General features: G+C 42.8%; 1 protein-coding gene and 1 long non-coding RNA gene across 8 annotated transcripts in view; one reads left to right on the forward strand and one right to left on the reverse strand.

Annotated features, from left to right (window-relative positions):
• The window catches only part of LOC144763843 (mitochondrial amidoxime-reducing component 1-like), a 318,064-nt gene extending 304,037 nt beyond the window's left edge, over positions 1 to 14,027 (forward strand). Inside the window, exon 7 of the mRNA XM_078649815.1 lies at positions 11,217 to 14,027. Within this exon, the coding sequence (XP_078505941.1) occupies positions 11,217 to 11,343 (127 nt within the window). The 3' untranslated portion in view covers positions 11,344 to 14,027. The remainder of the gene's footprint in view (positions 1 to 11,216) is intronic.
• A 6,795-nt stretch (positions 14,028 to 20,822) lies between these two features.
• On the reverse strand, positions 20,823 to 22,977 carry LOC144761932 (uncharacterized). 7 transcript variants are annotated; one of them, XR_013595958.1, is made up of 9 exons: positions 22,895 to 22,977; positions 22,727 to 22,782; positions 22,544 to 22,619; positions 22,390 to 22,440; positions 22,193 to 22,243; positions 21,860 to 21,925; positions 21,616 to 21,738; positions 21,412 to 21,482; positions 20,823 to 21,242 (listed from the first exon to the last, which is right to left on the reverse strand). It is a non-coding gene; the product is annotated as an uncharacterized LOC144761932 (long non-coding RNA). The 7 variants fall into 7 exon arrangements; XR_013595962.1 differs by having other exon boundaries at positions 22,010 to 22,243; XR_013595960.1 differs by having other exon boundaries at positions 21,616 to 22,113.
• Between the last annotated feature and the right edge of the window lie 2,019 nt (positions 22,978 to 24,996).

Raw genomic sequence — 24,996 nt, forward strand, 5'->3', positions numbered from 1 at the left:
GTGCGGTGCAGGTCCGGAGGCAGGTGAAATTGCAGGCTTGGCAGGTGAAGGGTCTGTAGGTGCGTTTCGGGGTGGCTCGGTAGCAGGCGGGGTTCAGGCCGGGTTTGAGTGCGTTGAGGGTGGCGGTGTTGTAGGTCCGTCGTGTGGGCTGGCATCGTCGGGGGCCAGGGGTCACGCAGGGCGCGGTCCAGGCGTGGAAGGGCGTAGACGGGCTTGCCTTTGGTGCGCCTTTGGCGTGCCCGCTGCGCGTGGCCGCTGCACGTACGTGCTGTCACCGCCATATATGGCGAAGTGGGAGGGAGGAGCAGCTGGGAGGCGGGAGCGGGGTGGCGAATGGGGACCGGGGAGAAGGAAGGGGGGCAGGGCCGCAAAGGAGGTGCGGCGGTGAGCGGGGGAGGACAAGAGCGGGAAAAGCAGTCACGGAGGGAGCGGCGTGAAAAGCAGTCACAGGAAGCGGGCGGAAAAGCAGTCACAGGAAGCGGCAAAGGGGCAGGCCTGAGGGCGGAAGCCCAGGCAGCAGCAGTGGTGGCGAGTAGGGCAGCAGCGGTGACCAGGGCACACGGGGGCCGTGCGGTGAGTGGAGTGACCGGGTTAAGGGTCACAGCTCACTGCCGCGCAGTCCCCGCCATAAATGGCCAAGTGGGAGGGAGGAGCATCTGGGAGGCGGGAGCGGGGTGGCGAATGGGGACCGGGGAGAAGGAAGGGGGGCGGGGCCGCAGAGGAGCGGCGGCGGTGAGCGGGGGGAACAAGGGCGGGAAAAGCAGTCACAGGAAGCGGCGAGGGGGCAGGCCTGAGGGCGGAAGCCCAGGCAGCAGGAGTGGCGGCGAGTAGGGCAGCAGCGGTGACCAGGGCACACGTGGGCCGTGCGGTGAGTGGAGTGACCGGGTTAAGGGTCACAGCTCACTGCAGCGCGGTCCCCGCCATATATGGCCAAGTGGGAGGGAGGAGCAGCTGGGAGGCGGGAGCGGGGTGGCGAATGGGGACTGGGGAGAAAGAAGGGGGGCGGGGCCGCAGAGGAGCGGCGGCGGTGAGCGGGGGGGACAAGGGCGGGAAAAGCAGTCACGGAGGGAGCGGTGGGAAAAGCAGTCACAGGAAGCGGCAGGAAAAGCAGTCACAGGAAGCGGCGAGGGGTCAGGCCTGAGGGCGTAAGCCCAGGCAGCAGAAGTGGTGGTGAGTAGGGCAGCAGCGGTGACCAGGGCACACGGGTGCCGTGCGGTGAGTGGAGTGACAGGGTTAAGGGTCACAGCTCGATGCCGCGCGGTCCCCGCCATATATGGCCAAGTGGGAGGGAGGAGCAGCTGGGAGGCGGGAGCGGTCTTATATAACATTTTCTTTGATTCGCAAATTGCCAAAATAACTGTTGCAGCGCCAAGAAACCGGTCTGTGTATTTGTGCTATATAAATAATTTTAACATAACACAACACATTATCCGCGGAATTGTTTATACTAACTATGATCATTCTGATGCACATGATTTGTAGACAAATACAAAATAATGATAGTCAAATACCAGTCATTGTGTGTGCATATTGATTTTGAGTAAAAGAGAATGGCTCCATTTATTATCACCTAAAGATATAGATTCTATGATACATCTGTCTGACTCCTAACACTCAGTGGCTAACAGAGCTTAACTCGCTAGAGAGGAAGTGGGAGACACTATTCAGTTCCACTTTTCTCAGAAAAGGTTACATTTACTTTTGTGGCTAAGGGGAGCTACCAGGTTTTGCCCCAATAATATCTGGGTAAATACTACCTGTCGCACAATTATGACCTGGCCTATCCTGGGCTCTATGGGCCCTGGACCCCCAAAAATAAGTTGCATACACAAATCCAACTGGAGATGCCCAAATGTATTTTATGATCCTCCTCAATGATTGGAAAGGAAGCCCATTCTCCAAATGAGGTTTGTTGAGCATTTAACAGATGAGAAGGATCTGCCAAAACTGCTAGTAGCTGATGTCTTTTTCAATTGATTAGCCACAGATGATTATTTTCTGGGCTCCTTTACCAAAATATGTGGATTGGCCACTACTAAATTCTAGCCCTATTTTCAAAGTTTAAGAATTTTTATCCTTCTTTTTTGCCACTTATTTATTAATTTGCAGAGTTTTATATAGTGCTGGCTAGATCTGGAGGTATCAGAGCGCTCTACTTGAGGATCAGCGAGTTACAGGTTACAAAATAACATCAGTTACAGAGGCAAGAATAAACGTAGGAGAAAACCAGTGAATACACAATAACAAGAAATATAAATGCATAAGCTGTAAAAGGGAGGCAGCCACAGGATCACAGAGGGAGGAGGCGGGGGAGGGAAGGAGACACAACGGGGAGAAGAGGAAAAACTATGTCCAATGTCCGGCTGGGTAGGTGATGGCTGAGGGGTGAACCAGAGCCAAACTCCTCTATAGCTGCCTAAACAGCTCCACCAGGCATCGGCCATGTTGCTTGGTCTCCGTGGTGAGTACAACATTCATGGTTTCCGCCCGGAGGGGCAATGTTATAATTCCATCTGCAACATCAGTCCCGGTGTTACTGGGAAACTCTGAGCGTAGTTCAAATATCAAGGCAGTGCTTGCTCCGTGGCGCTTGTCCAGCTGGTTCGTCAGACCGTGCTTCAGCACATTCCATGCCTCCATCACTAGTTCCTGTACTCTAGTGCAATCAATCAATGAGGTGGGGAGATGTTTGGCAGGCTTCTGCACCATCGGGTCTGAAGTGCGTTGCTGTGGAGTGTTCCCCAAAATGGCTGCTTCATTGGCTGGTGGCCCCCAGGCTAAATCAGGCATTCCCTTGTGCAACGGGGCAGCCCACCTCTGGGAAGCTCATCTGGTGTCCATCTGAGTGCCCCTGCGTGTTTCCTTCTCCCCACACGACATTGCAAGGAGAGGGTGGGGGCCTCACCTCTTCGTAGTTTGTATTTCTCCTCCGCGTAGCATGCAGTGCGAATGCTGATTGCGCTTTTATTATTGAGTAAGTCACCATTTTAGTGTCAGACATCTGGGTCAGGCAAGTCGGAGAGTAGCCGATGAGATGCAGCTAGGCGGGCCTCATGCGGTTAGTAGATGAGAAGACGGTAGGTGCTTACTTGGTCCTGCTGAGAGGATGGTTTAAAGCCTGGAGTTACATATGCAGGAACGCCGATCTGCATTGCTTTCCTAATCGCGCTCATATTGCAGAGCCACCCACCATGTTGGAGTCAGGCACCAGGATAAGGCAGGCTGGTAATTTACAGCATGCTGGGTTTATGGGCTAGTAAAGAAAATCTGAAGATGCTTACGCTGTCCTGCCGGGTAGGTTCATCTGTTGTTTGGCTCTGTGACTATTTGATCGATGAGTCAGAAGCGGTCGTGAGCGCGTGTACAAGGTCTCATTCATGCATCATGCGGCCCACATTGTTCCCTTGCTGCATCTATTGCCATGATTATCTTCTTTCTCCTTTGTGCATAGCGCGATGAGCTGCTCATCTTGATTCTTTGTATTAGTCCTCAGTCTCAATTCAGAAGCTCAGGGGAGTCCTGCAGATGATCCGCAGCTGGGGATTGATGAGACTAGTGGGAGGCCACGTCACGCGTTATGAATGGGTGCCTGTCTTGGGAGTTCCGAGGTGTATCTGCCGCCGTAGAATCTTACGTGTTGTGGCACGGGCACATCCCGATTTTGGAAGCGGGAGTCACCGTCAGGTCTGGAGAGGGCGAGGATTACACTGCGCAGTAATACACCGGCCGATGCTGTTCCCCTTCACTCCTAGAGGTGGCGCGTCATCTCAGTCAGCACGGGTTGCCTGCTTCTGGGGTGAATCAACTTGTGCTGTTTCCAATACGGCATCCGGGATGATCGGGGCAGCTGTGCGCCTTCCACCAGTCACGGCCGGCGAACCCCGCTTCCAAGGGTCCCCACTGCCAATCAAGGCACCGGAGGTGCTCCACTGTTGGCTGGGGACCCGAGGACGGCCACTAGCTGTAATGAATCTGTGGCGGGCGGCGGAGCTCATGGAGTTTACTATCGCTCTGCCGCCATCTTGCTTAGCATCAACCTTCTTGCTTAGCCACTTACACTTGGGTGCTGTTTACTTCAATACTGTTGTCAGAGTAGGGGTTATGCACACCCACTAACACTATTAAGGAAGTCACATTATCACTCAGACATTTCTTAATCAGTGGAGAAGTAACAAAGTGACCATTGTGTTGACCATTAGCCTCTTTCTTATTCATTCTGATTCTCTGGCCGAGATAAACATATCACTAATTAATTTCACATGGGTGAGAGGCGTCCGAATTAACATTATATAACTTTCTAGATACTATTTGTGGCTGCAATGGAAGCAGATATCCGTCCCACTCTTAGTGTGAGATGATGAATGTGCCTTGGTTTCTTTTCAGAAAAGTTCAAGAAGTCACCAAATATTAATATACTTAGAACCCTCTTTCACTCCAGCTGTAGGAAACTAAAGGAGAGCTTCCTTTCCCTGGCTTTGTTCGTATAGCACCTTTTACCATCTTAAGTTTCTGAATTTTTAAAATGCTTTGGATCAACCAGCAAGTAACAAGGTTCCAATTTTTCAAAATCTAGCCCATAATGAGATGCTTTGTGAGCTGATGTGTTGTTGATGAGCCATGTTAGACTGTGATGCTGAAATATCAGTACAGTAGAGGGTCAGTCTCTTCTACGGTACTTATTGAGCGTGGGTAAAATGTTCATATCTGGGCCTTTAGCAAGCATAGTCTCTGGCATTTTGCAACGATTGAACGCCTGAAGTTATTCTCCACCTTTGCAAAGTGCTGCATCAGGTTGACCCCAAGGCTGATTGGGAAGGCATATACTCACCAAACACAGTGCCATGGGCCCACCTGTGATTAAATGGGGATAACCAAAACCTTAGAAAATGTGTTTATACCTCTGCTGGGATTTGTGTCCAAACACCATGATTTGAGTGAATGCTTGTGATCAGTTTTTGAAAAATGCACTGTCATTGAATCAACTGTGGTAAACGTAATACTAACTACTTGTCATTTGTAAAGATTTCTGTAGCTCCCAATGTGTCTGTTCTGAAGCAGTTAACACATTAGATTTGCCTTTTCTGAAGGGCGTACCACTTTAAATATGCGTTTACCAAAGTGTGTAGTACTTTTGCTATACCACAGTACATAGGGCCAGATGTACAAAACCATTTAGCAGTCTCTGACTCTTTGATTTACTAAATAATATGAATTTAGACCAAATCCCGACCCATCTGGTCGAGAAATCACTATAGTAAGCTTTGTTGATAATTCCATCACAGAGCAAATATGGCAGCAGCAGGTTTTATTTGCCAAATGGGGTATAGAATTAAAAAAACAGCTCCCACCTGCCACCCAACCCCACTTCAACAACTAAAGTCATCAGAGGGCTTGTTGAGAGGCGCGAAAGGCCCAGAACACCAAAGCCCAAGAATTGGCAAAAATCAAGAGGGGAGGAAAATTACCATAACCTTCGTCCATCCGGAAGCAGGAAAACACACAGGGCAAAGGAAACTGAACCCAGCCGGAACCCGCCAATGTACGGCATGAACAAACTCATCCAAAGCAAAAACAACAGACCACGGGTGTAATATTTGCTCTTGGAATGTAAATGGCCTAAGCTCAAAACTAGAAGATCCGGACTTCATGGAATTTTTCAACCAGCACGATGTAATCCTCTTTCAAGAGACATAGCAGACAAATTCTTCACCAATAGTAGGATACAAAGAATTTCTTAACCCGGCCGAGAAAGACTCGAAATATGGAAGAGCTAAAGGAGGCCTTGCAATCTATGTCTCGACCCACATCTCTTGGCAGGCCTTGGAAGTAGATTTAGACACAACATGGATGTTATGTATCAAATTAACAGCCCCTAAATTCTTCAGCTTACTAATACTGAACACATACATCCACCCATCATCCAAAACAAAAGAGATTGAATATCGATACCCTAGCAGCAACACTGGATACACTTAACCTTGCTCACCCACACTCCATTATTTTTTATCAGGAGATTTCAACATGAAATTACTAAATCTCAGGAAAGAGAGTCCAACAGGCCACGTTCCATCTAGCAAACAATGTGATACACATGGTAATAGATGTGCTTCCCTGCTAGAAGAACGATCATTGGGCGAGTTAAACGGACAAATGACATCAGAGAGCCATCCAGCATATTCTCGGGTAACGCAGAAAACATGCTCAATCATTGATTACACCTTAACAGACCTAGACCTTCTTCCACATATCACTAACTTTGAAATCAAAGATAGGTCAGAAAGCGACCACCATCCTCAAACCTTCACTTTACTCCTAAATACGTCTGAGTCAGTAAAAGACTAGGGGCCAGATGTAGGTAATTCTATTTTACCACTTCTTAAATACCGAATCATACCGAATCGGTATTTAAGAAGTGGTAAAATAGAGGGGGGATGTAGGTAATACAGACTCGGTAAATACCGAATCATTAAGATTCGGTATTTACCGATTCTGTAAATACCGATTCGGTAATGCCCATTGATTCCTATGGGCATTGAAGCCCATAGGAATCAATGGGCATTACCGAATCGGTATTTACAGAATCGGTAAATACCGATTTCAGCAAGGGTGCAGGGGGTGTCACTTTGACACCCTCTAGCACCCCTAATACAGGCATGTGTGCCATGTGGCACACAGACATGCCCTAAGGGCATGTCTGTCTGTCACATGGCATAGGTGTGCATGCACATATGTGCATGCACACCTGGATTCGGTATTTTACCACCCAATTGGATTGGGTGGTAAAATACTGAATCTGGAAGGACTTTGGGACTCAGAAGAGTCCCACCTACATATGGAAGTTACCGAATCGGTAAAAATACCGATTCGGTATTTTACCGATTCGGTAAATTTACCAAATCTGTAAAATGAGGCTCCTACATCTCAATCACCAAATACCGGTCGGTAATGGCCGAATTCGGCCGTTACCGACCGATATTTGGGCTCCTACATCTGGCCCACAGTGATGTCCCAACACACAAAATGTTACAACAGGAGACGTTTAATTTGGAAAAAGGAAAATATAGCCGAAATCATGGCCACATGTATAGCCCTTTCGGAGAGTTTTAAAGTCAATCCATCATGTATAAAGGCTTGGGAAATCTTTGCTCAAGATCTAAACAAAGAATTCTCAAAAAATGGCCGTAAAGCAGGTAGACCAGCAGGGGTAGGGTGGTTCACCAATAGTTTAGGGAAACAAAAAAATCAATTGAATAAACATCTAAAGCATTTGTGAACTCGAGGCCCAGAATCCACTCAGGATATTCGCTCACTAATATTAAAATTAAGAAAAGACCTCAAAAGAGCCTCCAAGGTGGCCAAGAAAGACTTCAGAGAAGATCTCTGGGCAAAACTCCTCCATGCCAGTAACCAAAAAGACTCCAAGCTCTTTTGGGACATAATTAACCAGCTATCGAACGGCAAGATCCGGCATTTCAACTCTGACGTAATGGAGGACACCTGGAAAGCACACATTGAGCAAACATATAATGACATCCTACCCTCAGGAGCCACAAATCAGGAAATCCTGATTGAAGCAATAGCTTATGATACACCAAAGATTGAACTCCCAGAACCACTTCTGCAGATTTCCCAAGACCGGATCCTTAAAACCATAAAAAACTTAAGGCCTGAGGGAGCTCCAGGACCTAATGGACTGCCTAATGCATTATTCTGGCATGACCCCTCATTCTGGTCCGACATCCTTACTCCATTATTCACACACGTACTATCGTCAGGTACGGTTCCAGACTCCTGGAGAGGAAGCATCCTAAATCCCATATATAAATCGGGCCCACGTTCAGACCCTGCCAACTACAGATTGATCGCACTCATCGATGTTGAAGCCAAGATTTACGCCTCAAACCTGCTGGCAGATCCAGAGGACTGGGTGAGCTATACAAATTTGATGCCAAATACACAAACAGGATTCCGGGCTGGAATGGGCACCCTCACCAACATCTCTGTGGTAACACTCCTAGCCAAACAAGCCATGGCTAAATCCCGCTCCCTCTATGCCTGCTTTATCGACCTCAAAGCAGCATTCGATAAAGTACAGAGGGCAAAACTATGGTCAAAATGCAAAGCTTGAGGGTACCAACAAAACTTTTGGAGGCAATTATCAACCTTTACTCGGATTCATGGGTCCAAATAAAAAAAGGAGACAGGCGCAGCATAACAAGTAAGATCCAAACCAAAAACGGGCTGAAACAGGGGTGCGTGCTGGCCCCTTGCCTCTTCAACATCTATACTGCCGACCTCGAGAAACACCTTCAACAAGTCCAAACTGACCCCCCAAAACTGGGCAAAACACTAATCACCAGCCTTCAATATGCAGATGATATCGTCCTTCTATCACAAACACCGATAGGCCTGCAACGATTAATGACCCAACTAGGAGCCTATACTATCGCATCCCAATTAACAATTAATCTCAAGAAAACTAAGGTGCTGTGCTTCTCAAAACAACATAAAAAAGGGTCAAAAGGTAAATTCATCTGGAACCTAGGTGACAAACCAATAACCCAGGTGGAATCTTATAAATACCTCGGGTTTCAACTTGACCAAAACCTCAACTTCAAACATCAGTTGAATCAAGTGAGAACAAAAGCAAAACAACTTCTTTAAGCCTTCAAAATTTTACACAGGAAATTAAAAGGCTGCTCAACAGGGCATCTGCTGAAGGTAATAGCAGCAAAATTCATACCAACTGTATCATAAGGGTCAGAAATAATGCATACAAAAGACGCAGCCGCCCTTAACCAAGCCCAATCAAGCTTCTTCAAGAGGTTGTTCTCAATTCCTCAGCACATTTCTCAAGCTCAGATTCGACTGGAATACAGGCTAAAAAACCAGAAACCAGCCAGACACGGGGCGGTTGTCAAATACTATTGGCGGATGAGGCAAGCAGAAGATAACACATTAGCCCACTCCTGCTGGGAAGAAATCGAAAAGCAAGTGAGGCTAAATAATTCCATCGCCACGGTCCTAAAAGGATCACTCAAGGACTTACACCTCGAGGGGGCATGGCATACAAATACCTCTTCCTCTGGTTTCAAAAAGGCAGTAAACAGCGCAACCAAACAAATTTCGCAGTTAATGGACAAAACTGTATTTTTAAAGAAAAAACACGCTTGGGCAGTGATTCGTTCTTATCAGTCGTTTAAACCACAACCATACTTGTTAAAACACTTTTCACAACACAAAAAGCATTATCTGACTATGTTACGGTTGGGCTCATTCCCCACGAAGGATCTAACCCCAAAATGGAAACAAGTATGGTTAACAAAAGAATGTCGGCTGTGTGGACAAGGAGAAGAGAGCCTCTTACATCTCCTATGCATCAGCCCCACACTTCTAGAAATTCGGAAAAGGGTCCTCCGTAAGTTGCTGATAAAAAAACAGCTACGGACATGCAGAGCTGCAGTCATACAATGTCTTGGAGGCCATTCCATTGAACTATCTTGTAAAGCCATTATGCTTTGGAAAATGGCAGCCAAAGAATTAGACAACAAACATGAATGAACTGGAGCGGTTCCGTTAAGACTGCTTGGACCATTCTTCTTCTCCTGCACCAACATTATTTCTGGTCTCCTTGTTTACAGTACTGCCTCTCACTGTTCAAAATTTCATTTTAATATGAAAGTTTACTTTACGTATTATCCATGGATGATTATCTAGGTCATGTCAGTATTGTGTTTTCATCTTTTAGCACCTTATTAACCCTCATCTATTTATCTACTTATGCATTCTTGTTTTCTTCAACATGTTTGTATTATTGAACTTTTTCCACTCTTTTATGATTTTTAACGAGATCAAATAAAAGTATTTCTGACTGACTGACTGACTACTAAATAATAGGGTTTGTGAACTCTAAATGCCTTCTTTAAAGGCATTAAACTAATTTTGTGATGACGGTAACAGGTTTAAAATTGTAAAATGGGTTCTGAAGGGCATAATGAATCTCCCTTTGGAAGGCAAGTGTTTAGGACATCCCTTTTAAAGAGCGATTCGTAATGTTCTGTATTTCTGTTTTGTGATAAAAATCCTGTCTGAAAACATTTACATTTTACTCCCATTGCTGAGACCTCTTTCCTTTTGTGAATGTAAAACAAAGTTTGTTAGGGTGTAGGGGATCACTGTATACTCTCAAACAAACTTTTGAAATGTTTAAAGCTTTTTTTTTTAAATGCAGCCCTGCTTCGTTTAAGAAAAACTGACTGCAAAAAAAAATATATATTTAAAAGGCATTCACAGATATGGTGGTCTGCGGACCCCTGTAAGCTCTTATCTCTGTGGTCTAAATCATGAATATTGATGAGGTAGGTCAGATCCACAACAAATTGGAACTTTGAGAATTAGTAGAAGGTTTGCAAAATTCCACAGTGGTCGCAAAATTATTGGTTGCGATTGTGACCAGTATTTTCATACTACTGTTTTGTACACCGACCCTCAGTACTTTATATTCTGAGCATGATGTTCATTTGATTTCTTGAGAAATTACATTGTGCAAATATAAGAATTATTTGAACTTTTGGATTTTTAACCCAAAGTAACAGATGAGCGAATTATATTGATGTGCTGATTGATAAACTCCTTTCAATATGTTCTACACTTTATGTTTTGCATGAAGTACTGCTACTCTTATGCCAGCGATACAACACAAAATGGTAGCATGCACCTACTATTTCAGAGGCTTGAACGAATGTGGTGCAACCTTTGGGGAAAGGTTTCCTAGCTTCAAGTAAAACATTGATCAGAAGTACTTAATGGCACAGGAAGGGAGCCCATTTTACTCTGCTGATTAACGCAATGCTTCCAAAACCAATGAAGTTTGCATTTTAATGCGTGTGATCACCCCAACTTCCATTTCATCAGTTCAAGTCATGGACTCTTCAGTTACAATAGCTTGTTGTCTGGTGCATCAGTCAAATTGGTTAAATCTAGACTACAATTCCTAGAATGCACATGACTGTGAGACTTAATGTCAGGAGTTAAAACATGTTGTCCTACTGACATAGAGTGTGGTGGCAACCTTAATGGCATGTGTTAAATTATGTGGACATGTCTGCTATGTTCTTTCCTTTAAAATGTTCGTTTTAAAAAAAATGCTCTTTGAGAAAGTAACACTGAAGTATAAATTCAGTGCTTTTTCTAACAATGCACTTTTCTAACTGCAGTTACCGCTTATGTGAGACCGCGGACAAAGTACATTACAAAAAGGATCCTCTCTTTGGGCAGTACTTCGGAATCGGAAAAACAGGAAGAATTAAAGTTGGTGATCCAGTGTACATGATTGTCTCCTAATGGAAAAAAACTAAAATGCTTATGTGTAGAAACATTTTCAATTTGTGGTCTTGCAAATGAGAGGGGTGCAGAGTGTTGTCTTCAGAGTATGACCATTTGTGGTAATTTGAAATGCCTTTTGTTTTTTATACTATTTATGCATTGCTAAGAATTATGACATTGTTACCTCTGTAGGCTCTCTTTTTTTTTTTGCAGGAAAACTGGCATGAAAATAGGTTGTGATCTGATTACTGCTTATATGTAGTTTAATAAATGGAGAAATTGCTCACTGTTCTCTGGTGATTTTCATCTATCTGAATTTGTTCCAGAAACAGATTTCTGGTATTCCTCAAAGACTCCAGTTCAAATTCCAGTTTCATATAAATATCTGTGCAGGGAACTTTCATTTTTAGAATGAATATTTTATTAAAATGCCAGCTGACCTTAAATGGGCCATCCAGGGTAGAGACAAAAATCATTTCTCTTTAATTCAGACCTACATCTCTAACAATCACCAGCAACAAGCAGGCCTTGTTTGATTATATCTGCTAGGGTTTTGAAATGTACTATGACCTCGTTTACAGCTCCTTTAAAGACAAACATTAATTGAAAACCAGATTTCCAGAAAACTAGATTTTCCAAACCCAATTCCACATGTATGTACATTCATGGTAACTATATCTCCAAGGTACGTCAATGTGGAGTTAGGAATAGTAAATCCATACTTTTGTATATGCACTTACCTCGATATTAGTATCCCATTATATTGTGGGTGTTGATATTCAGTAGTACAGTTGAGGCTTGATGTTCTGAATATGAAGATATCCTGGAGAAACTGATTGTCAATGTAAAATATTAGAAGTGATCATTCAAGGAAACATTTGCAGGTGGGAGTTTTTCCCAAATCAATTTTCAAAATATTGGTCACCGTCTCAGAGATTACAATGAATTATTTATTACTAATTATAAGTTCTTTCAATAGTAATGATATCCATGATAATCACAAACAAAGAATGTATACTGCTATAGATGTATAACTGTCAATAACAGAGATGTCTTTCACTTTGGAGTTCTAACTGACATCAAATAGACAACAAGAGCAAAGCTTGAGTGGTCTATGATATCATTCACCTCAATGTGAAAAAACCTTGACTCATAGTTATACAGCTACACTGTTATATTACCTATAGCCCTGCCAAATCATCTTCCTTTGCTCAGATAAGCAGCACAGGCATTGAGGATTCATGGGGGAGCAATCCACTACATGGCCTCATCTCTGCCAACATTCCACTAATGGCTACCAATGGGAGCTACACATACTAATTCATGTTTTCACACTTTTTTAATCATTCCATGGCAAACAGCTTGATTATGCCCCATGCAGTTGAACACTATCTAACATCCCTTATTACATCGATGGGACAATGATACTTAATGGAAACAAAAATTCAAATACAAAGCAAAACAATGTATTTACCTGGTCATTCATAAACAATTTACTCCTGAGCATTTTGCCTGATGCATGCATTTGCATAAATAATAGTGCATTGATCCATTATGGTTAGATGTTATCCTTGTGTTGTGCACTATTTTGACTGCATACTGGTATAGAATGGTATTGCGTTTAATTGCCAATATGAAAAAAGCTTTTAAACATGCAGACAAATGATGTAAAGTAGAATGGCGTTCCATGGAAATGACCATGTGACTTCCGGGCATTGCCAGTCTTAGGAGAAGACTTTAGTTTTATAAAATGAGGTGTGTTGGAGAAGGTTCTCTTCATGCCAAATTGGAGTTTTTCGATAAGATCATCTCTCCTGCATCGGGAAGTCATTCTGTTTCCTTTCCGATACTACATCTACACTAAGCTCTCATTATCACAATTCACCCCAGATTCCAAGTTGCAGAGAAATAGGAACAATATTTTTGAGACTTCTAGATTTTGGTAAAAAAAAGTCAGCCACTGTGGGTGGTGTCCAGTGCATGATCCAAGGTGAACAAACAGGCTAGATTATGTGGTATGGTAAAGGCTGGGTCTGCCCAGCAGGTCTCTTTCATTGGATGAGGATCCTCAAGGCAAATAACGCCACCAGTGCGTGTCAACATAAATGAATAGGGAGTGCCATAACACAGGGTGAACAATTGTTTAGGGACCTCAATTTGGGGTGCTCCTCAACCTGTTTAAGTAGCAGTGTCTGGCTTATAGAACAGGTTCTCCAGGATCTCTTTATGCAAAGTCCAATGAGCATAACATGTGTGCATTTTTCTGCTGACTTAGAATGAAGCACATTAAATTAGTAGAAAGTGAGCTTGTGCTAAAGAATATAGTATTGTGTTTCATGTTGATTTGTGTAATGCTGTTGATCCCTATATATATACAGTTTGAGGTTGTGGATACACTGTATAGACCCCTTAAAATAAATAATTTGAAGAAAGTCTGTGGTTTGTCATTATTTAAAGCTGTGTAAATTAATGTAACAGGTGTCAATGCCCATATGTCTCTCTGTTCTTAGGGTGTGCATCTAAAATGATGTTATGTTACTTCACATGACATCTAATGTACATATTATTTGTTCCATTGTATGTTGTAACATCATTTTGCAATAAGTATATTGACACCTTCCTTTGAGTGGGCAGAACTGAAATTGTGGTAAAAAGGTGATGAGCAATAGAATAAATTAAATAAAGCATGTGCTATGAATGTAGAGTTTTAACTTGGTTAATGTAAAACGCCAGACGTAGAGGATAAAAATATAACATTTACTCCTGGCAGATATACCTCTAATGTTCCCTCGCAATGTTGGCCGGTCGATCTGGCAAATCAATCATTAGCCCATTCCAATCTTAGGTCAACTGCTAACTTAACGAATACACTAACCCCCCCCTAATCTTAATCCACCTATTCCTCAAGTAAATTTTACATATTGGAATATAGCCGGTTTGTTTGCTAAACAGACAAACCCTAACTTCCTGAATAAGGTTAATTCGAGTAAAATCATCTGACTTTAGGAAACTTGGGCTACTGACTCAATACACATAATAGGGTATAAGACTTTTTTCTCTGCAGCCAAAAAATCTTCTTCTGGAAGAAGCAAGGGTGGTCTAGTCACCTATATTGCAAATACCTTACATAGTGAGGACATTCTCCCCCTAAAACTGGATGAGAACTATCAGTTAATAGTCCTAAAGAGAACTAAACAAAATGTATATGTTATAGTACATTTTTATAACAATCTGAATACAGACGACCTGACCAACCTTCTCTCAGAGATTTCCCTAGCCCTCCAAGATCTTCGAGTACAGTACATTAAACAGTCATGTACAATAGTGTGGGGTGGTGACTTCAACCTCCATCTATGTAGAACTAGCAACATTGATAGATGTGGAATCAAAGAGGACGACGGCAATGGTATAACACACTTTTTACACTCGATTGAGGGCGAGAAAATGAATGAGATTATGACAGAATTGGAACTGGGCTTCGCTAATGAGATAAAGACCTCCCCAGTAGCCTTCTTGCCAACATTCAACGGCAGAGGTTTGACGAGCCTGATAGATTATGTTCTGATTTCAACATGCAAAGGCCCTAATATCGAATCATTTGAAGTAATCAAAAATCCATTGAGTGATCACTTTCCAAATACCATCGCACTATGCGAATCAAAATCTTATAAAAAGCCCGATTTAATGAATATCTTAGACCAGGAGGAGCTCGAATAAGGATCTTTGAACGGTTACACACTAAAATGGGGAAATATTGATAAAGGAGCTGCAACTGTAAAAATAGTCAGGCAAAATCAGACAGATATAATAAACTGTCTTAACTCAAGGACAAAATCCAGAGAAGTTCTGGTTAGCTTTAATATTATTTCCCAAAATATAAAGAAAGAACTTACTAGATCATGTAAGCAAAAAAGTCAGGCGAAAAAAGGTTGGTTTAGCCCGGCCTGTACAAAAGCTTATTCGAAATTGAAGGAAGCCTTAAGTAGGGAAAAGAGAGACAGAGGGGAGGTTATCAGATTAAGAAAAGAATATGCCTTAGTTTTAAAAACCAGAAAACAAGAGCTAAAAGCTGACCTATGGGAGCGCCTAAGTAGAAGTTCAGAATTAAAAGATAGTGCAACTTTCTGGCAAATAGTTAGATCTCCCTTTTTAACAGACAGAGAGGACTTACCATCCATTGACGTTGCAATTAGCGACAGTGAATGGGTAAGTTATTTTTCTAAAGTTTTTAGTGATGGGAACATACGGGGCATGGATTATATAGATCCCCTGACTGAGGTTATTTACCCAATAAAATTGCATTTTTTACACGACGAGGTACAAAAAGCACTTAAATCCTCGAAAACAGGCAAAGCCCCAGGCCCAGAGGGGGTTCCAGTGGACATTTTTAAATATGCAGCAGATCTATGGTCCCCGTTATTGACTAATGTCCTAAACGCCACCATAGATGAGGGCTTAATAGAAACTTGGAAAACTTCGATACTGGTCCCTATATTTAAAAAAGGGGACCGAAATAGCCCATCTCGTTATAGACCTATTTCGCTCCTGGACTCGCTCGGGAAGATAGCAGGTCGGATTCTTCTCGACCGACTCCAGGAGTGGACAACTACCCAGAACATCATTTCGGAAATACAATACGGGTTCCGAGAGGGGCTTGGTACAGTAGATCAAGCATTAAACCTGTCTTTATTGGCAGGAAAATACGTGGAGGCCAAGGGGACAGCGCTGCATATGGTGTACGTTGATTTATCCGCAGCGTTCGATTGTGTAGTACACTCGACGCTGTGGAAAATCATTTTAACAATAGGTGTCGACCCTCCGGTTGTGGATTTCCTTCGGGAATTATACACTGGAACAACAGGAAGAGTAAGATTCGGGACCAAAGGACAGCTCATGGATAGCTTTAGGGTGGAAAAGGGGGTCAGACAGGGATGTGTGCTGGCCCCCTTTTTATTTACCCTGTATACAAATGGGCTAGAGGCCGCCATGCTAGAAGGAAGTAAAGATCTCCCCTTAATTGGTCGTCGGCAGATACCAGACCTGTTATGTGCCGACGACGCGGTTATCCTAGCAAGAACTCCTGTCGAGCTGCAGCGAGCACTAGATAGATACTGTGCCTTTATGTCGAGTCTAAACCTGACCCTTAATGTAAAAAAAACATACACCATGCATGCAGGGAAAAAAACTACAAAGACAAGAAGCCTGTATGTAAAAGGCGAGGCACTGGATAGGACTGTAACATACCCATATTTGGGAATTGTAATTGATGAAAAATTCAAATGGAAGGCAGCGATTAATGCAAGGAAATTGGCCTTCTTAAGAGCAACAACAGCACCAAAATCGTTTGCACAAAGACTGGGTCAAAGACCACCATTAGAACTGTTCAAAATATATAACGCAAAATGTGTCAGTACTGCCACGTACGGAGCTGGGATATGGGGTCTTGCGAATGTGGACGAACTGCAAAAAATAGAAAATTCTTTTGCAAGATACTTACTTGGAGTACCGAAGAGCTCTTCCACATATGCCTGTCATTTAGAGCTGGGCATAGACCACATATCAGATACTATAAAAATTCAACCAGTAATGCTGTGGCGCCGAATTTGGGTAACCGAACAATGTCATCTAACAAGATCAATTATACAAGACATCCAGACACTTGATCATTGTGGAAAAATAAAATGGTTAGCTTATGTCAAAGCTTTATTAACAGATCTAGGATTTGAAAAATTGTTTGCAGAGCCCTTAACAATAACTGAGATCTCAAAGGCGGATCTAAAAAAAGCATGCCTGGCACATTTGGGCCAGGTACGCCTGTTAAAAGAGATAGAGAAACCCTCTGTTCAACAGGGCTTATTAGCTCAGACTGTGTTTTCCATTGAACCCTATTTGATGTACAGATTAACTCAATTTGAAAAATTGTTGCTGACACGTTTCAGATTTAATATGTTTCATTTAATGGTCTCCTTTCCCTCTCAAAATGACTAGTCATCAAAATCAATTCCATGTCCTTGTGACTCTGTCTCGACACAATCAACCATACATACGATTCTCTTCTGCAAATTTTATACAACACCACGAACCCGTTGGTTATTGCCCATACTGAAAAACTGGGGCCTGCGCCAATGCCGTCCAGCATATCTGGCGCTCCAATACCTCGAAGATGAAATAATTGCAAAAATGATGGCCCGTTTCCTTAAATTTTGTATTCGTCATCGTTTAAATCTTTGACAAAGACGAGTCATCTTGTTTGCATAATAGAGGGCTGATGAATCCACTGTAACGAATGCATGTTGTGGTCATAATTTCATGAACTGTAATTTTATGGACTGTGATTTCTATGAAAATTGCTTTTATTGCATAGTAACAACTAAATTTTAACTGATCCTCTTTTAACTGAGATAATTGTACAAAATGCATTTTTTATGAACTTTTATGGTATTTCTACAATTATGAAAAACCGAATAAAGTTGGTTTTGATTTGATTTGATTTGATTTGAACTTGTTTAAAGAAGTTCCTGTAATAAAGTACTTCTTTTTGCATGGGCACACCGATTTTTGTGGATTGATACTGCTGTTTATTTTAACTCTGCACTCTTGGGCGCTGTTGTCCAGGCACCAGTGTACATGCCCTGACCTCTAAAACAGGACAGAATTCGCTAATTTCCAATTGACATATATAACTTTCCAGAAAGCCCATGGTATAGTATATGATGCAGGAAAATACACAAATCACAATGGAAATGTTACCTAGGATTACAGCACACCTACTCGAATGACAATGAAAATATGACTCTAGGTCTACCTGTGTAACCTGACTGCTGCAGCTTTTAAACCTGCTGGCAAACTTGTCTAAATATTCCTTTGTGATGGGAAAAACCCCTACTTTTAAAAATTAAAAAAGTAATCGCTAAGCAGGCCTTGCAGTCCACAAGGTTGGCTAGCATTTAAAAGTGGTACATGCAAGAATTTAGTGTTGGTATTTACCTACAGTGACTAGCCCGCAACATATATTTTCACTGTACAAGGCTGTAACTGCTCCTGTGAGGAAAACTAAACTTCTGCTAAAATAATAATTCTGTTATCTTTGTCTTGGGACAAGATACTTGAATGATTCAACCACTATATTAAATGTTCATTAAAAAATCCAATTCACTGTTGAAGTTGAATTTTACAATCAATCAAGCACTCAATCAGCATTTGTAGAGCGTGGTGCTGTCACCCCTGGGGGTATGTTTGCGCTGGGGTGTGAGGTTTCTGTCAACAAGGCAGGTCTTGAGGAAAAAGCGGTAAGAGGGAAGAAACTAGCAGAACAATGCAAAACATAGGGCAGAAAAACGAGCGAGCAGAAAAGGCAAAACAGAGGGCACAAAAACTAGCAGAAAAGGCAAAACAGAGCAGAAGAGGGCAAAACAGCTGGCAGAAAACCGAGCAGAAAGGCTTAACAGAGGGTAGAAAACTGAGCAGAAAGGCTTAACAGAGGGTAGAAAACTGAGCAGAAAAAGGCATGACAGAGGTCAGAAAAGTGAGCAGAAAAGGGAAAACGGATGGCAGATAAAGTAGCATCAAAAGGCAAAACCAAGTGAGAAACAAGCACAGGAGGCACTAACAGAGGGCAGCAGGTAGGCAGGCATCAGAGGGTAGCAGACTGCAGGCAAGCTGGACAGGAGAAATGTTTCAGGGGGAGCTGTCACGAGGACCTGGCACAATTTTTCAGCCTGAACCGCAAGTAGGCTAAAAATTACCCCGCCAGCAGCTTAGCCCTGGCAGTGCTTCACCTTGCTGAAGTGAGAAAACTGCTCTCAAAGAAAGAACAGGGGCTTAGGCCTTTTTGTAGGAAGACTTGGGTGTGAGGTATGTGACTACTCCCAGCTGAGGGAGAGCAACTGGGGCGGGGCCCAGAATCTTATTAACTTGAAAGGAACTGGGTGAGGCCAACCTATTCATAGTTTAGTTTAGTGTATGGGGAGAACAGGGGAAGAGAAGCCTTTGTTCCCTGAGCCATATGTAGCCAGCTTGACATCATCCCAGCGAGAGGGGGAGCTAACCTCAGAATGAGTTTGTTATAGTTGAGGAGGACAGTACTGCTCATATCCCTAAACAAACCAATAGCTGGCATACCAGCAGTCTCCAACAGCACAAGAGCTCTGTAATAGTAAATTGGCCTCCGAATAATGCACTATACAATAGTTTGTAGTAAGGCAAACAGGATGTACTGGAAAAGAGGGAAAGGTTGTCCCTGGATCTTTTTCTCAATGGTTAGAGCATGTCAAGTCTACCCGCTGGCTAGTGAATCCTACAAAAGTGGCATCTCACCTACAGATCATCAGAACACTTTCTGGACCTGCAGAAGAACAGAAGAGAACTGTACCTTCTGCCTGTAACCTGTAAGGAGACCTGAGGATTTGGACATGCTTCCATTGGTACCCAGTTTCAGTTGGCTGACATCCTGTGTGACTACAGGGACACAACAGCTTTTAGAGGCCATTTTCCTTAAGTGACCAGCTGAGCAGTAGCAGCTGTACCTGAAGTGGACCCTTAGGGTGGCCTCTCCTGGGGTGAGTTCTGGTCCCTAAATCCTGTACCTGAGGTAATGAGAGCCCCAGAAGAGACAAAGATGAACTATTCTAGAAACTCGCAAAAGTTGGGATTTAGGAAGATTTTGGACTTCAAACTCCTATGAAGCGTTAGTGGGACCTTGTCGCAGTGGTGTGCGATTTCAAATGGACTTCATTGAACAGAGCTTCCAGGCTTGCCCCACTAGAGGATTTTGAGCTTCCAAAATAGAGTAAGCCCAATGGTAGAAATCTTGACCAGGAGCATATGGAAAAAGTATTCACCCAATGAGAGGACTTTTCCGTCCACAAAATTTTAATTTTCCTGCATGGAGCTTTTACTGCCGAAATCAGTTGCTTCGGAGGTACCTTACAGTTCCCTACTAAATATGTTTATGTTGACCACAGACCATTTTATTCTGCAAATTGGCAAATAGTAATTTTCACTAAAAACACTTAAAATATTTGTTCATGTTTCCCTGTAAGGTGAAGGATATAAGGTGCAAATACAAAGATCAACCCAGCATCAGACCTCAGGTAAAGGAACATCAAGAACCGGGACAGAACCGGGACATCCATTGTTGGTAGGGTAACTCTACGAGGAGAAGATAAACCCATATTTAAATCACAGGAGAGTGCCAGACAAGAAGAAAAGACTAGGTTCACATTTTGCTCAGACACAGGAATAGTTGGCCCCTACCATGGGGTAGGTAGGTAAAAAGGCCTACTTACCTGGCAAGTGGAAATTGGGGAATTCCATAAGAGGGGAAGTAGGCAGCTGCTGGAGTCTTATACGAGTGTTACACAGGGAGGGTTAAACCCAGTGAAGTCAAGGGACCTGGGTAAATATGAGATACCAGGGAAAAGGGTCCCAGACAAAGAACAAGTGATTACAATTTTATGCACTTATTACAAAGAGACAAATTATTAAATGCAACAAGATTTATTTCAAAATTGCATTATTACCTTTCATTGGTTGGATTTCATCAACAATATTTCAACAAACTTTATGTATATGTGCCCACATACACAACAAGGAAGGGGGGTGAAGTGAGGGAAAGTGTCAGGGATAAAGTAGGATTAGGGGAATAGTCAGAATCATTCGTGACAGGTATTCATCATGGCTTCAAAAACAATGTTCATGTGGTTCATTGGACCAAGGGCCACAGTATTACGCTCGTATAGAGTCCAGAAATTTAATGATGTAGACCACCTAGCTCGCCTTCAGCTGCTTTGGTCTAGCATGGGGGTGGGAGTTGGTGAAGTTATTATGGTCTACGTTTCGACCCAAAAGATGCGTAGGATAGTAGTCCTTACAAACGGGTCTTCTTCAGGACAGAATGGTTGTGGGTGGGCAACCTCCTAAAGAAATAATTAAAAAATTAATTAGTACACAACCTCCTTGTTGGTACATACAAGGCAGGCGGTTAGTTCAAAACGTGTTGTCATCTAACCACAGAACATGAAGTACGTGGTACACATATTTGTTGGGGATAACCTCCAGAGTCATTGAGGTACAATGTCAACTCACCTATCGCACAGAAGGAGAAGGACGGAGATAGATTAATGGTCCTGAATTTTCACGGGACTTGTAATTTGTTCCTATATAGGGATTACAAGAAAGATCATGATCAAAAATTGGTCTGCTAGACGACCACAAGCTTTAGTTTTATCACTGTCCGGTTTAAGTTGAATGGCCCGAACGGGCTCCATCAGCTAAAAAATGGCAACATACCCAATTACAACCTATTTATGCTGATTAGGTATGTAGAGGACATGCCTTCCGGGCGCTTGTGTGTACTATTGGAACACGAGTCAGAAGCAGGTGGCAGGGACCTTATCGTATTTCTGCTGTACCCTATTATGAAGTATGATTAGAAATTGAAATCATTATACTCCATACATCACAAAATACTATCGACATTCCACTTCTATTTATGAGGTATCCTTATACTAGTTGTTAGAAAACAGAAACTCACATGCGCTTCTGCTGGCTCGAGATGCGCGTATATTCCGTGTGTTATATAGGCCTGAATGCCGCTATTCTGTAATCAATATGGAAAAATGGGTTACCATGGTGTTTCTCATTATTATGTAGGACCATCACATAGCCCTACAAATGATCATACCTTGGACCTCTAATTTAAATTGTAAGGTCCGTTTGCGTGGCAGAAAGGATTGCCTGTACCGCTCAGGGGCAAGAAAAAGTCGATATGGTTGCTCCCAGGGTAACCTGCTTTACAAAAAACATGCCAGCATTCAGGTGTGCAGAAATAATTATTAGAAATGTCGCTTACATGGTCAAAACATACCTCGACAAGGATGATGGGGCGGTACATAAGAATCAAAGTTGTCACTGTCGCCTGTGAAAATACAGGGGAGTCTTCGTCAGAGCCTCTATGGTGTTACTCTAACGTTAAAGAGGTTAAAATACGGGGAAGGGAGTCAGAAATGGTTTTCTTACACAAAGCTCGAAAACACTAGCACGTCTGAAAAACGGCAAACTCACCTCAAGAAATGGATCTAAATTGCACCAATGCATTAAATGGAAAGAGCCCTCCTGCAAAACAAACAGGATAAAGCCCAGATTAATATCTATCTAATGCTGTCAAGCATCACATTCACTAAACAGACCTGGAACGTCTATACCTCGAATGTCTCACCTGAAACACCGGTCCAGGATTCAATGTAGTTCAGCACACATGTCTCACTAGCATTACCTCGCCGTGTGATGTAACTCTAGAGTTAGAGAGGTTGAGATAACGAGGAGGGAGTCAAAAAGACGAATGGTTTTACTCTACAAAGCTTGAAAAACAAGAGCGCATCTGAAAAAGCGGCCAGCTCACCTCAAACAACTGAATATAATTCGCACCAATGCGTTAACTGTATCACAGGGGACCACCTGCAAAGCAAAACAGGATAAAGCCCGGGTTACTGTCTGACTGATGCTGCCAGGCGTCATATTAACTGAACAGACCTAGATCAAGGAGCAGCCCATCGCTCGAAACCCTCACCTGAACCGCCGGTGCAGGAGTCAATGTAATTCAACAGCGCGTCTCACTAACGTTCACTCGCCATGAAAACTTCCTGGTTGGACGAAAGGGGGCGGGGCCTCAACCCGGAGTTACAATAAAAATGGTAAACAGACTAATCTCCACTGACTCGACATGAGTAAGATATAGGAAAACATGTTTCTTTGGAAGAAAGAAAGAAAGCTGCATATTGTAACCCTTATTATTATAAAGGTTTTGCAGGGACCGATAGATTCTATCTCGAGGCTACCAGTTATGTTGCCAACCATTACAAAAGATTTACACGAAGTATAATGCTTAAAAACCATACTACAAGGACTTGGTAATTGTGATAAAACGACACCAAATGTGTTTGTTGGATTTAAATCCTGCCTTATACACAGTGTAACTGAGCACATGGTCAACACATCATTACTAAGAGTGATACTCATGGTCCATAAAATGCATAATGGCAGTGCGCACAAGTCTCACAGGATAGTGAAAGCATCGCCATTGTTCACTGGGAGAAACCCATAGAGTTGGTAAATTACGGAGCCCACGGTGAGGCATTCGGTATTTCTAGAAATTAGATATACCATAGTCCACATTATGTCTGGATATGTAATTATTGGCAATGTGCACCAATCTCACAGGATAGTGAAACCCACGCCTTGGTTCAGTGACATAGTCAAACTCTACAGGATTGGTAATTATATTTCTAGGAGTTATTACATAATTCACATTATATTCAGGCATGTAATAAAAACATCATATAGCACACATATATAACGGCCTTTGTTTACACAAGGGTGACCATCGGGTAATGCGCACAAAACTCGCAGGTTAGTGAAAAGCATTACCAAAATCCGGTAAGAGTATCTCCAGTGCATTGATCTCTCAAAGTGATATAAACTATTGCATTCAGAGATTAGCCAACTGTACGAAACTGCTTTCCGATTCATTTAAACCCTCTGTTACAGAATTGAAAATATGGATCCACTTCAATTCTCTGATATTGAGAATACTAGATAAATCACCACCCCTGGGGCCTAATGTTACATGTTCCAGAACAGCCCATTTGAGTGTTTCGGGGAGATGGTTTTCTCTTTCACAATGTTCAACTAGTGGTGCCCCCGGTGTTTTGCATCTTATACGACTACAATGTGCAAGAAATCTAGCTTTCACCCGTTGTTGGGTTTGGCCTACGTATATCAGTTCGCAGGGGCAGATTATACCATAAATCACATTTCTAGTATTGCAGTTCGTGTGGCTCTTGTATGTGTGATGGTGGTCTTTGAACGTAAAGTCCTTTGATTGGATGGTGGAGGGACAGGCTTTACAACTACCACATCTAAAGTGTCCGACTATGGGTGTTTGTTTCCAGCATGAGGCCAGGGTAGGTGCCGCCGGGCACTCCAAGAAGGATGAAACTACGTAATATCTCAGACATCTAGCCTTTTTGAAGGCATGCATGGGTACATCAGTGCTTTCCAACTCGTCAGCGATTAGACCCCAATATTTATTGATTGTCTTTTTGATTGCATGACTTTTTGTTGAGAATGTGGTAACACAGATCATGCGTTTTTCCCCTTGACCTGTGCGCGTGGATGGTTCCAGGAGCGTCTCACGATGACTAAACCATGCCCTCTTCCTTGAACGTCTGATAAGCCGTTTGGGATAGCCTCTTTCTATCAGGCGTGTCATCAGTATATCAGATTGTGCCATGTAGTCTTCCTTCTTGCTACAGTTCCTCCGAACCCGAAGGAACTAACCATGAGGTAGATTGTCTCACAGACTACGCGGATGATGGCTTGAGTATAGTAACAGCGAGTTACGTTCCGCAGGCTTCCTAAAGAGTGTGGTATACAATGTCCCTTCTTCCGCTACTATGCTAATGTCCAAGACATCAATTCTGTTATTACTGGCTTGCATTGTGAATTGAATATCTGGGGACTGTAGGTTAAGCCAGGAATGAAAACCTTGCAAGTCAGTCTCGTTCCCGTTCCATATGATCAAAACATCATCAATATACCGCTTCCACATGCGTATTTGATGCCGAAAAGGGTTGCAGTTGTTCATGATAAAGGTATTTTCATAAAAGGACA

This window comes from Lissotriton helveticus, chromosome 6, assembly GCF_964261635.1.
Source record: "Lissotriton helveticus chromosome 6, aLisHel1.1, whole genome shotgun sequence".
NCBI classification, from domain to species: domain Eukaryota; kingdom Metazoa; phylum Chordata; class Amphibia; order Caudata; family Salamandridae; genus Lissotriton; species Lissotriton helveticus.